The 12428-nt window shown below is 40.1% G+C and overlaps 1 protein-coding gene across 12 annotated transcripts in view; it reads right to left on the bottom strand.

The window, feature by feature from the left end:
- DCAF1 (DDB1 and CUL4 associated factor 1) overlaps positions 1–12428 on the bottom strand; it is a 56800-nt gene that overhangs the window by 8714 nt on the left and 35658 nt on the right. For 11 of the 12 annotated variants that reach the window (XR_012624741.1, XM_074836497.1, XM_074836500.1 and 8 more), the window contains one exon: positions 11585–11689. Coding sequence is in view for 11 of the 12 variants with exons in the window: in XM_074836497.1 (XP_074692598.1) it covers positions 11585–11689 (105 nt within the window). In the remaining variant the exon portion in view is untranslated. Of the gene's footprint in view, positions 1–7553; positions 7609–11584; positions 11690–12428 lie in introns of those variants that run through there. The other variant, XM_074836502.1, reaches the window with a different exon arrangement.

Genomic DNA, 12428 nt, shown 5'->3' on the forward strand with positions numbered 1-12428 from the left:
CAGGAGGTTCCTGGAATGTGTTGATAAATTTCTTCTCCAAGTGACAGAAGAGCCAACATGGAGAGGTGCTATGCTGGACCTTGTTCTCACCAGCAAGGAGGGGCTGGTGGGGAATGTAAAGCTTAAGGGCAGCCTTGGCTGCAGTGACCATGAATGGTGGAGTTAAAGATCCTTCGGGCAGCAATGAGGGCACACAGCAAGCTCACTACCCTGGACCAGGAGAGAAGAATTTGGACTCTTCAGGGATCTGCTTGGCACAGGATAAAGCACTGGAGGGGAGAGGGGCCCAAGCAAGCTGGTTAATATTCAAGTATCACCTCCTCCAAGCTCAGGAGCAAAGCGTCCCAACAAAGAAGTCAGACAAGAACACCAGGAGGCCTGCATGGATAAACAAGGAGCTCCTGGACAAGCTCAAACACAAAAAGGAAGCCTACAGATGGTAAAATCAAGGAATACAGAGAAACTCTCCAAACAGCCAGGGATCAGGTTAGGAAGGCCAAAGCCCTGATTCACCAGCAAGAGCTCCAGCTACACCATCCAAGACAGAGGCAAAGGCAGGGACTGGGAGAATGAAGAACCGCCCACTGTAGGAGAAGATCAGGTTCATGACCATCTAAGGAACCTGGAAGTGCACAAGTCCATGGGACCTGATGAGATGCATCCATGGGTCCTGAGGGAACTGGTGGATGAAGTGGCTAAGCCACCATCCATCATATTGGAGAAGTCACAGCAGTCTGGTGAAGTTCCCACTGACTGGAAAAGTGGAAACATAACTCCCATTTTTAAAAAGGGAAAAAAGGAAGACCCGGGGAACTACAGGCTAGTCAGTCTCACCTCTGTGCCCAGCAAGATCATGGAGCAGATCCTCCTAGAAACTCTGCTAGGGCACATGGAAAATAAGGAGGTGATTGGTGACAGCCAACGTGGCTTCACTAAGGGCAAATCATGCCTGACAAATTTGGTGGCCTTCTACAACAGGGTTATAGCATTGGTAGAGCTCATCTACCTGGATTTGTGAAAAACATCTGACACTGTCCCACACGACACCATTGTCTCTAAATTGGAGAGATGTGGATTTGATGGATGGACCACTTAGTGGATAAGGAATTGACTGGATAGTCGCAGTCAAAGAGTTGCAGTCAACGGCTCGATGTCCAATTGAAGAGCGGTGACAAGTGATGTTCCTCATGGGTCAGGGTTGGGACTGGCGCTGTTTAACATCTTTGTTGGTGACATGGCCAGTGGGACTGAGCACACCCTCAGCAAGTTCGCCAACGACACCAAGCTGTGTGGTGCGGGCGACACGCTGGAGGGAAGGGATGTGCCATCCAGAGGGACCTGGACAGGCTGGAGACGTGGGACCATGTGAACCTCATGGAGTTCAACAAGGCCAAGCGCATGGTCCTGCCCATGGGTCGGGGCAATCCCAAGCACAAATCCAGGCTGGGCGAGGAGTGGATTGAGAGCAGCCATGAGGAGAAGGACCTGGGGGTACTAGTGGATGGAAAACTGACCATGAGCCAGCAATGTGCACTCACAGCCCAGAAAGCCAACCGTGTCCTGGGCTGCATCAAGAGAAATGGGGCCACTCTCATAAGACCTCATCTGCAGTGCTGTGTCCAGCTCCAGGACCCCAGCATAAGAACATAAACTGCCTGAGCGGGTCCAGAGGAAGCCCCGAAGATGATCAGGGAGCTGGAGCACCTCCCTTGTGGGGACAGGCTGAGACAGTTGGGCTTGTTCAGCCTGGAGAAGGGAAGGGTCTGGGGAGGGACTCTTTATCAGGGAGTATAGTGATAAGGGGTAACAGTTTTAAACTGAAAGAGGGTAGATTTAGATTAGATATAAGGAAGAAGTTCTTTCCTGTGAGGGTGGTGAGACACTGGCACAGGTTGCCCAGAGCAGCTGTAGCTGCCCCCTCCCTGGAAGGGTTCAAGGCCAGGTTGGACGGGGCTTTGGGCAACCTGGGCTGGTGGAAGGTGTCCCTGCCCATGGCAGGGGGTGGGACTAGATGAGCTTTAAGGTCCCTTCCAACCCAAACCATTCTATGATTATTCCAGTGGCTGATTTTTCACAATGAGAAGAATTTTCCTCTTGTGTACAACTGGAATCTCCCCAATATCAATCCCTGGGGGACACCACTTGTGACTTGTGTAGAATCAGAAACTGACCATCTCATAACCTTCTCTCTGTAAAACATTTTACCTCACTATCATCACTCTGACTCACTGCCTGATATTTCTGTGTGCCTGCTCTACAGACAGGTGCATTATTATTACAATACAGTCAGACCAAACCTCTATCTTCCTATATAATTCCTGTAAGATTACAAATAATCCCAGCCTGAGTCTATAATGGAGGAAAAAAAGAAAAAAAAAAAATCTAATGCTCCCTTTTAAATAGAGTAGGCAACATTCAGAGGGACACAATGGAGTCCAGCTTTTGAATTAAGGATGTCACACTGCTACTCATTTTAGTTACACAGCAATTCAGGTATATTAATTGCTTGTAGATACCTAGATTTAGGATTCATTTAAGGGAGCTTTACCTTGATAGATGCCAAGAATAGAACAGTTTGAAGTAGAGTATCCATTGACCCCTAATGAGACTTAAATTTGTAATTTTATGTTATATAGATATGTATAAATTTTATTATGTAATATATTACAGTGAACACAAATATTAGGGGTTTTCTGTGCTATCTTTGCAATACTGTACCAGTGTTACTTTTCATCTCTGGCATACACAGATGTCACTACATAACAGCTGCAATGCAGATACCATTATAGTATCAACATACTTGGATGACCAACTCTTTCTGCTCTTCAAAAACACAGCATTGCAATTATAATAAAGGAATTTTAATCTAGAAAACACCCACCCTGTTTCATACACAAAATGGCTTCCTGGCCCCAGTTCTCTGCATAAATACTTACAGTGCTGATTCACCCCAGTTAAAGCAACAAGGCTGCAAAAATAAGGCAATGAACAAAGACAAAGCTGACAATTTGAAGTGAATAAGAGAACAAAAAAAACCCCTGGTTATAATTATAAAGGGATAGCAAAGAGGGAGGCTGCAACTTCAGTGTGGAATAGCTATCCACAGATGTAAGTAGGATGTCCACACTGCGACAGGCCCCAATTTGACTTGGAAATTGTCTGACTCACCTAAAGAGTTAATTTGATGCAACTAATACAGGCTGAAAAAGACTATCTATACAAAGGGATTATAACAGTTTAACTCAAAAAGTCTTTAAGAGTTTAAGTCAGTAATGTATAGTATCATCAGTCATACACTTCAGATAATTGTACAGAATGCAGCAACTATCAATTCTTCTAGGATAAGATTGCAAAATGGGACAACTAATTTAAGTGTGCATCTTAGAGAAACCTCCCAGCACTCACTAACTCACCAAAATTCACTAATTCACTTACACAGTAGAATATAAATAGCTTCAACACACAGTCTATGACCCTGAAACTACTTTGAGGATGATTAAGAGAGTTTTCAACATGCCTGCATACAGGCAGATTTACAAAGATGTAGTGGTACTAGAAAAGCTGGACATTAACTTACAGAATCAGAAAAGTTGAGTACATAGCAAAGGATTATCTCAAGATCATCTCAAAGCAAATTACTAGCAACTTAAACTCAACTACCAGTTTGCAATCTTACGTAAAGATTCAGAAAGCCAAGTAGATTCGGTTCAATTAATTTATCATTTATAACTACAAAGGAAAAACTAAACAACATCCCGTACAGGAATGGCATATATAGGGGTGGGAACACTGTAACAAAAGAAATGCTTGACCTAATTCTTCATGTTGCCAGTATTTACAGCCAGTTTAGAGCTTAGTAAATACCCTTTGCTCTTGTTCAAGCGTTTTGCATTTTCTTCCATATTGTTCTTTGATGCATGTTTGTACGCAGTTCATAGACTTCCATCATCAGACTTTCTTACTGTTCCCCTTTACCCATTCATTTTGCACATACAAAATTCACAAAATTTGTCTTTTTGGATAGTACAGGTTATTGATACTTAATATATTCACTGGTGTTCATCTCAAAAAACATTCAAAGGCTCAGGAAAACCCCAGTCTTCAACTTACTCAAACTCTGGTGCGAAATACACATTAACTAGGCAGAACTTTGATTTTAACATATTTCTGCACTGTATTTTAACATTAAATCACTATATGTACAAAGTGCTTTCAGGAAGTATGGCTTACAGCACTGTAGATCTGCAGTATATAAAAATAATCAGCTTGTTTTATAAGCACTCTTAAGTCTTTTTATAGAGTTTTCTTACATTTCTTGAATCCAAAAATTTTTTATGAACAGATGAACAGAATTTGAGACTTCTCAACTGCAGATTACATAATCTTTCAAATTTACACTAGGCTGGCTGTTAGCTGCCAAGATCCCACAGGTCTTTTTCAATTGTTGATACTAGGTTTGGAAATCTTAACTCAGTTTTGAGATTTACACATCACTGATTTTTTGCTTATTTGACATGATTTCAGCTGTTACAAAAAGATTCATCGTTTCATCTAACAACCCATTCACTTTTTCTTCCTCTACCAGGAGTTGATTCACAGTCCAAAACAAGTATTTACGTCAATAGTTCTCTGCCCAACTTCCTCTGTTACTGCTCAATGAACTGTTCAGCTGTCATCATCTCACAGCTGCTGCCTCCCCAGCCCCATGCTCACCTCCTATCATCACTTCCAAGTCCACACCTCTCACCTGCAGATGCTTTCCAGCAACAGTCCTTTCCTCTGAAAACACAATCTCTGATACACCTCAGTTTGCATTATGCTATATGGTATTAGTCTACTCTAATTTATTCTTATTTTCATCTTTAAGGCTGCCTTTTCTCTTCCTGCAAAACAGTTGCTCAAACGTCAGTGAAGCTTTTCCCTTTTTCAAATCTTTCGGCTCCTCTTTAATTCACTACTGGCTATTTGTAGCTAAATCTAATCATCTGCTGGTAAGCATCTGCTTCTATAAACAGTTTATTTTCTCTAGCTTTTTTTTTTTTAAAAAAAAAAAAAAATCATGTTTCCCAGAGTCTCATTAATTTTGTCAATTTATTTGCTCTTGCAAGAAATCATCTACTAGTTTACTTCTCCCTCTCTTTACCCTTGTCCCACAAGTTTCTCCTAGAGAAAAGCAAGCTCATTTTTAGCAATCTGGTCTCTTCCAAATTATCAGTATTATTTTAATTACTACCTATTTCCAGCATGGGAAGGGGCTTTGCTTTCATAAAAAAAGAACATATGACCAAATACAAGTTCACTGAAGAATGTTTCACCCCAGAGGAGTAAGTCTCTCCTTGTTTTAGTAATTTATCTTTCTCCACAGACAATCCCCTTGTCATATCTTCTGACAATTGTTCTCTTTGCTTCCAAAGCATCTGTGTAGCATATTGGTACTTTCTGATCCTTTGCTATGCAATTCTCAGGAGTGACAAAGCCACAATGTCTGGTTTTCAGTCACTTAAGAGTTTCTATCCAATTCCTCCCCCCACACCCTTCTTAGCACTCCCTGAACAATGGGCAGTGGAAAAAGCTTAAATATAGCCAACAGTCCTTCTAGGGGGTCAAGCATGTAAGGAATTTTACAGCCTAGATTACCTAGTCTCCATCCGTCCCCTCAGCTAGCAAATCCAAATTTACCTCCTATTATCATATTAAATTCATTCTAACTATTCATCTCCTTCACACTACAGGGCTGCACCTACTTTTACCTTCTTGGCTACTTCAGTGTTAGAATTTCTTCTTAACAGCCATTAATGAGGTCACAGAGCTAAAAAAATGTAGAAGCCTGGGAATGCGCAGAAGTTACTAAACGTAACAAGCAAGGAATCTTACCATAGGTTCCTATGCAGGTGTAGGTATGTGCGGATTTAATACAGGAAACAGCACACAGCATACAGTATGTCACAGAGGCAAAACATGGAGTGAAGAAATAAAAAAGCAGTTATTCTCTTAGACTATGTAAAGTAGGTTTAGCTTGTCTAAACTTACCTGTGATGAATGAAAAAGCATCCATGACAGATAAACAAAAGCTTTAAAGTAACTTGGCCTCTGCTGGACTGGCATGTGCAGTTGGGACTCTTTTGACCAATACTCTGGTTTTGCCTATGAAATGTTTTCTTAACGTGACTGTATGTACTTAATAATAATCAATCTAACTCCAAAGTCACTGTCCTCTTTGAGGCATGTGCAAGTCATCATTTCGCAGTTGATATATTCCTTAATGCTGGGGATAAATGTGTTCTAATGTGACTACTACATTTTCTGTGCTATAGGGCTCAGAAATAATATAAGGAGTCCAGAACTAGGTCCAATTTCTGAATCTGCTTCTCTTCCTCTCACTGATTCACACTCTCACAAAAATATGCCCATTACTTAGCTGCATGACAGAAAGCCATAGTGTGTAAAGGAATTTCAAAATTTGGCAGGTAAATGAACTCTCCCTCTATGGATGAGAATTTGTTCCTTTATTTTCTCGAGCTTCTGACTGATATTTCTCATCACAGCTGAGGCAGCTTTTATTTTCTTGGATCCCAACTACTCTGGGAATTCTAGAAAGATGTGTTAGGTGAGAGGAAGTCAATCTTTGATTTCTGTCACTGAACGGGCAGAATATGCTTCTGTCTCTGCTGAAGCTGTTTTACTCCCAATACTAGGTCTAGCCTTCTTAAAACTCCAATTACTTTTCCCTTTCCAAGAATTTCCTCTGTTTGCACTAACTGACAGCTAGTGAAACTAGATTCTGAAACAGCAGAATAGGCTGAAGCAGTCACAGTTATTTGCTACTATCTAAAAATGTGTTAAGTACAGGTACTGGGAAAACATGGGGTTTCTTGTTTTGTTTAAAATACCTGTTTTGGATGATGCCTGCTCAAAAGATGTGTCTGTTAGGTAAACAGGTCTTTGATGGAAACCACTCTTTACTTAGCCTCCCCAGCTGCAACTAAATTCAAAGATTCCTACTGAGGTGTACAATAAACACATGTATATTATTATCAGCTGAGACATTTGTCTGAAAATACTTGTTCCCAGCTTTATGCTGTAAACCATTTTATCTCAAGCAAGATTCCAAAACCGTATCTTCAAATGTTACAGGAACAGCTCCTGAAAAATTAAGTGTCCCTGATGACATACATTATTCTAGGCAGCTTGTAGTGACAAAGCACCACCATAGTCTGATGGTTCTCAAATACAGTGCCAATATGGATTACGGTTTGTGAGTTTTTTCCCCAGCAAATAAGTATCTATGCGAAAACAAACCTGTATCAAACCAACAGCAATAAAGTACAGTGGCATTGCTGTTGCATGCAGATAGGGGAAAGTCCTAAAATAAAAGTAGAAACTGGGATCACAAAGACTACATAGAAAGCTGAGGAAAAACATTCTCCATCCTGGCTAAACCACGTTAGAATAGCGATTGTCTTTCGAGTCTTTATTGCCTTATCTCCAAAGCTTTCATTTCACATCACCTAGAATTTTCTAAACCAATGCAAAAAGACAAATTACACACCTACCATCACCATTTCGATAGCCCAGAAGCACTGCAGGATAATTAACAGTTCTTCAGTTCTGGCAAAAGAAGTAGAACAGACTTTATAGGACAGGGACAGCTAGGTGGAGCAATCTGCTGCTGAAGCCATAAATCTCTCTGAACATGACAATAACAGAATACTACTCAAGCCTCACAGATGCAGTATCATCTATATGTATCATAGAGAGAAAAATAGGCCTTAAGGAACTAATATGGAAAGAAAAACTAAAATAAAGAGGTAAAAAAATGCACCAACTGGAAATCCTGTAACACGCTCAGATCATCACGTCATCCAGACTTAAGTTTCACAGTTTTGAGTCTACTCTGTGGTCAGCCAGCTCCCTTGGTTTTAGCCTTTCTGATCACTTCATATTTCTGAAGTCTTCTTTCCTGGCCTGTAGCAATGGCCATGTGCCATTTCTAGATCAGATGAACACGTTCACCTTCCTTTGCACCGATTCCTCTGAAATTCCTGGCCTTCCTCACTACAGAAGACAGCAGATTACTGAGGGAAACAGGATACTAATCAGCCAAGAAAGGGAAATAAATAAGAATTAAGCAAGCTAACGACCAAAAGATGGTCCAGCATCTGTACCAGTGGCTCAGATATTCATCTTGCTAAGTGTAACTCTGAAGGAGTGTATCAAAACAGCGGCAAATACAGGAAGGAGGAGGAGGACCTTGCTGCAGGACTGGAGAACAGGAAACTCTGCTTATTGCCCCACAGACTGAACATAGTTTTGCAAATGCTTGTGAGTGAGACTGTCAGTCACTGATAGACCTGTTTAGATACTCACCCAGCAGTGAAATAATAAACAGAACTCATGAAAGTTCAAGGAGTAAAGCATCCAAAAAAAAAAAAGCTCACAAACTGGCTCTTCCTAAGTTACATCTTCACTTTCCCTCAGTTCTCATAGTAAGTACGGGTCACAGAGTGTCAATATCCATTTAGCATTTGCTTTGTTTAACAAGGCTTGATAACTCTGGATTACTGGCCATAACTAAAAAAAGGCAGCTTTCCAGAGATGCTGTATGAAAGTGTAGTATAACAGCCAAGGAAGAACCCAGCTACAGTGGTGCTGTTCTCAAGTATTTAAAACAAAACCATAAACATTTACTGCAGCAGCACCATGCACAAACCTGCTAAGTCAGCCTGATCATTTAATCTGAGGGTAATTTATGTAACAGATCAGTTGATTCTACAAGGTTTGGTTTGAGAAAGGGGGAGTAATACAGTTGTCTTGTTTCTTCACTTAAATGAGAGAAGGAATTGAAAGATATCTATAGGCCAAATACCCCTGCTATGTTCATTTTACGGACTCTCAGTCTTTTGCTTTTCAAAAAAACTGTCACAGAGCTATCAGTTGACACTTGTCAAAATTGACATCATGAAGTGTCAAAATTTAAAGTAAAAAGTGTCAGGCAGATATTTTTCTCCACAGTTCTTGTCTCAAGCACAATTTTTAAGCAATTTTATTCTGCATCACATGACTTCCAAGCAAAGCTTGCCCATTAAACATGCTTCTATTTGAGTATTTTTTACTGTATGTATAGGCAAAAAACTGTACTCGTGGACCCATGCACATATATACAAAAAAAAATATATGTATGCATAAAGTCAAGGTGTGGAGATACAGGGCCGAACAGATTAAATATTTGCTCTAAAAATCTTGAACAAAGACATACCAGATTAATGTTGATTCATATGGTTTTCCCCCCCACACCACTTTCATGAAAAAGATCAGAAAGCATCTTTTTAGCCAGAAGGTGTTTTAGAATATCTGTGAGAAGTCCCAACAAGTCTGAAAGTTTATTTCCAATTTTTCAAAGCCTAAATCACAGAAACTAACTAGACAAGTAGTAAACACCTAGGTATCTGTGAGCATATGTAGACACAGAAAACTCCTGTTTATCAGGAAACAAATTACTCTTGTTGGCCTTAACAGACAAGTGTGCCAGAGAGATTCTGTCTTTATTCTGGAAAACCTCTACTCCTTCTAGCTCAATGCTGGATGTCTCTATGGAGACAAAAGCTATATTTTGTAAGCCTGAGACTAGAACAAACCCAGAGGAACAGCAATGAACAGCTGCGGGACAGAGCAAGCGGTTTAGTTTATGCTTTGCTAAATATATATAGATTGAATGAATTTGGGTTCATAAGTGTTGTTTATATTAAAACCAAATCTCTCTTACTAAGGCAACTTGACTGTAAACACCCCTAGAAATTAGTGTCTAGGAAACATCTATACACCCCAGAAATGAAGACCATAAAACCCAGCAATCATGCAGTATCAACTAGTCACTCTTGGCTTGCAAATTGATCCCAGAGCAGCTTTGTTTGTAGACCCCAGAAGCTTTACAGAAAAGCTTTTAGCATACTTAAATTCTGCCCACGGCCACCTCCCTTTGTAAGACAGGAAGAGTCCCCAGTCATATTTGATGAATGATAGATACCTTATCTCTGCTTGGTACCTAGTGTTACAGCCTGGAACCAACAGCATTCAGACTGCATCCTCTTAAACAAACACAGATCTTCATTTAAGTCAACACTTACAAGCAATATCGCAAAAGTGTCTTGATAGCTGCTAGTTAATCATTGTACAATGCAAAATCAGTTTCTGCTACAAACTATTTTTGAGATTTTATAAAGAAAATATGAATAAGCTTACTAAAATACACTGAATGTGAACAAAAACAGTGGAAGCAGAGACAAAAATAGAAACTATGGCCTGAGGCAAGTACTGGGTGGCTTGAAAGTAGAAACACTTTGTAAGGAACAGCAATTCCCGCTCCTCCACCCATTGCTTCCCAGGGAATTCTACTTTTCACCCATCCTAAAAGTTCCTAAACTGAATCCATCCAACCTTGGGACAGAAACAGTGACCAATGATTTCATAAGAATGCCAAGACTTCAACTGCAACTTTGTAGCACATCGAGAGGACAGGACAGCAAACTGTACACAAAACAGAACTACAGCTTCATCTTCAGAATTACAGTGAAATTGCAGCTAATTGTTATTATTACAAAGAAATCTACTCTTTCCTGGGATCTGCGATCCAGTCTTCTGAACTAGAAAGTAAAAGTTTTAACCTCGGAACAGGAAGATTCAGAGATAGAAAGGGTATCAGAAATCTAGCTTTCCACACAGTCTGGAAAAAAACCCACCAAAATATTACCTTCTGGCATTCTTTGGAAAAAGATGAAGTCAGCTTTTCTCACAGGAGATACAAATATATGATTTACTAGAATGCAGACACCAGAGAGCAGAGAATAATGCATTTTAAATCTTTAGGAAATTGAAGCATAAACTCTTTGCCTGTTCAGGAAAAAAAAAACACCACCAACCAAAAACCAAAACCCCACCTGACATCCAAAAAAAGCTACAAGTTTGTTTTTAATTCTCATTGTACTGTAGAAAGTATTCTGTGCTACTCTGTATTCTAGAAACTGCACCCTGAGGAGCACTCAGTGCAGTTCTTAGCTCTTTTGTTGAGCTGCCAGAGATCAAACGGCTTATTTGAGAAAAACCAACACATCCAAATGCAAACCTACAGCTTTCATTAAAATTCTTAAAACATTTTGCTATGTAGAAGTATTGTGTAGTTGCACTGCGTTAGTCAGAAGTTGTGTCTCATTCAGAAACTGGGGACAAGTTACACCCAAATATACTTGGAATTGAAAAAGAGAAAACCTCAAACACTACTGTCTCTACTGGGTGTCAAAATACTTTAAAAAAAACAAGCAGAACTGCAAAGTGTCTGATCAAGATTGAAACACTTAAGGAAATTAATAAACTATAGATTATCATGTCAGTTTACAGTGCACAAAGTTACTGTTCACACAGGTTCTGCGTAGTCTTAGTTCACACTGACAGTAAAGAGATCTACTTCACATTAGATGAGACCAAATGAGGCATCTGTACTTTATAGATAATAAATGAACACCTGTGGCCTCTCACATGTAGATGGCTAACAGCTACTCTTGAACAACCAGGTTAATGCTATACTTCTCACCTGATCTTCTTCTTCATCCTCTTCATCTTCTGCCAAACGCTGCCTGCCCACTTCATACAGTCTGCAAACTGTATCCATGTTCATGGCATCCATGCTCCCTTGATTCTGAAGAGGAGATGCCCACACAGCAGTTAGCCCCAGCAATCAGCTCAACATTCATATTCAGTGCTGTATCTGATCTCAATCACAGAAACATTACCGAAATCCTTCCCTCCCACTTACTAGCAGCAGTACAATTAGCACTAAAACCAAGTCTTTCTGGTTTCAAGGACCAGCCTAGGGGTGATGTAAAAACATCTACTTTCTGGTTCTGTCATCCACAAGTTACAATCTTACCAGTAGACTTCAGAAAACCTTTACTGGATCCTTAATGTGCTTTGGGTTAGTTCTTACCTAACCACAGACTTTCTTTCAAATTTGCCTCCTTATTATGTCATTGAACCATACGCCTTGGAAGAATGCTAAAAGCTGTCATATAGCAAGAGTTCCAGAAGACAGCAGCCACTGCTGCCACATGCCCTGAAATAACATTTCCAATGACCCCTATAAGAAAATTTTCCTATCTTGGCCTCACAACTTTGACAACTCCAACTTCAGCAGTTAAACATGAAGCTTGCCATACTACAAATTCTTGACACACTTTTTTTGGTCTGTAAGGATCAGTGGTTCAGAGAGTATTAAGTCAACAGGATTTTAAATTAGTCACCACACGTACACAGTCAGGTTCAAGAAACTGGGTACTGACAACATACTATTAGGCAAAGAACTGGACCCGTTAGTTTAATTTTACTTCCCCCTAACAAAGGAGAAGTTTTGCTCAGTAATTTTTGCTTCAAATCCTTAG

Source organism: Strix aluco, chromosome 11 (genome assembly GCF_031877795.1).
Source record: "Strix aluco isolate bStrAlu1 chromosome 11, bStrAlu1.hap1, whole genome shotgun sequence".
NCBI classification, from domain to species: Eukaryota; Metazoa; Chordata; class Aves; order Strigiformes; family Strigidae; genus Strix; species Strix aluco.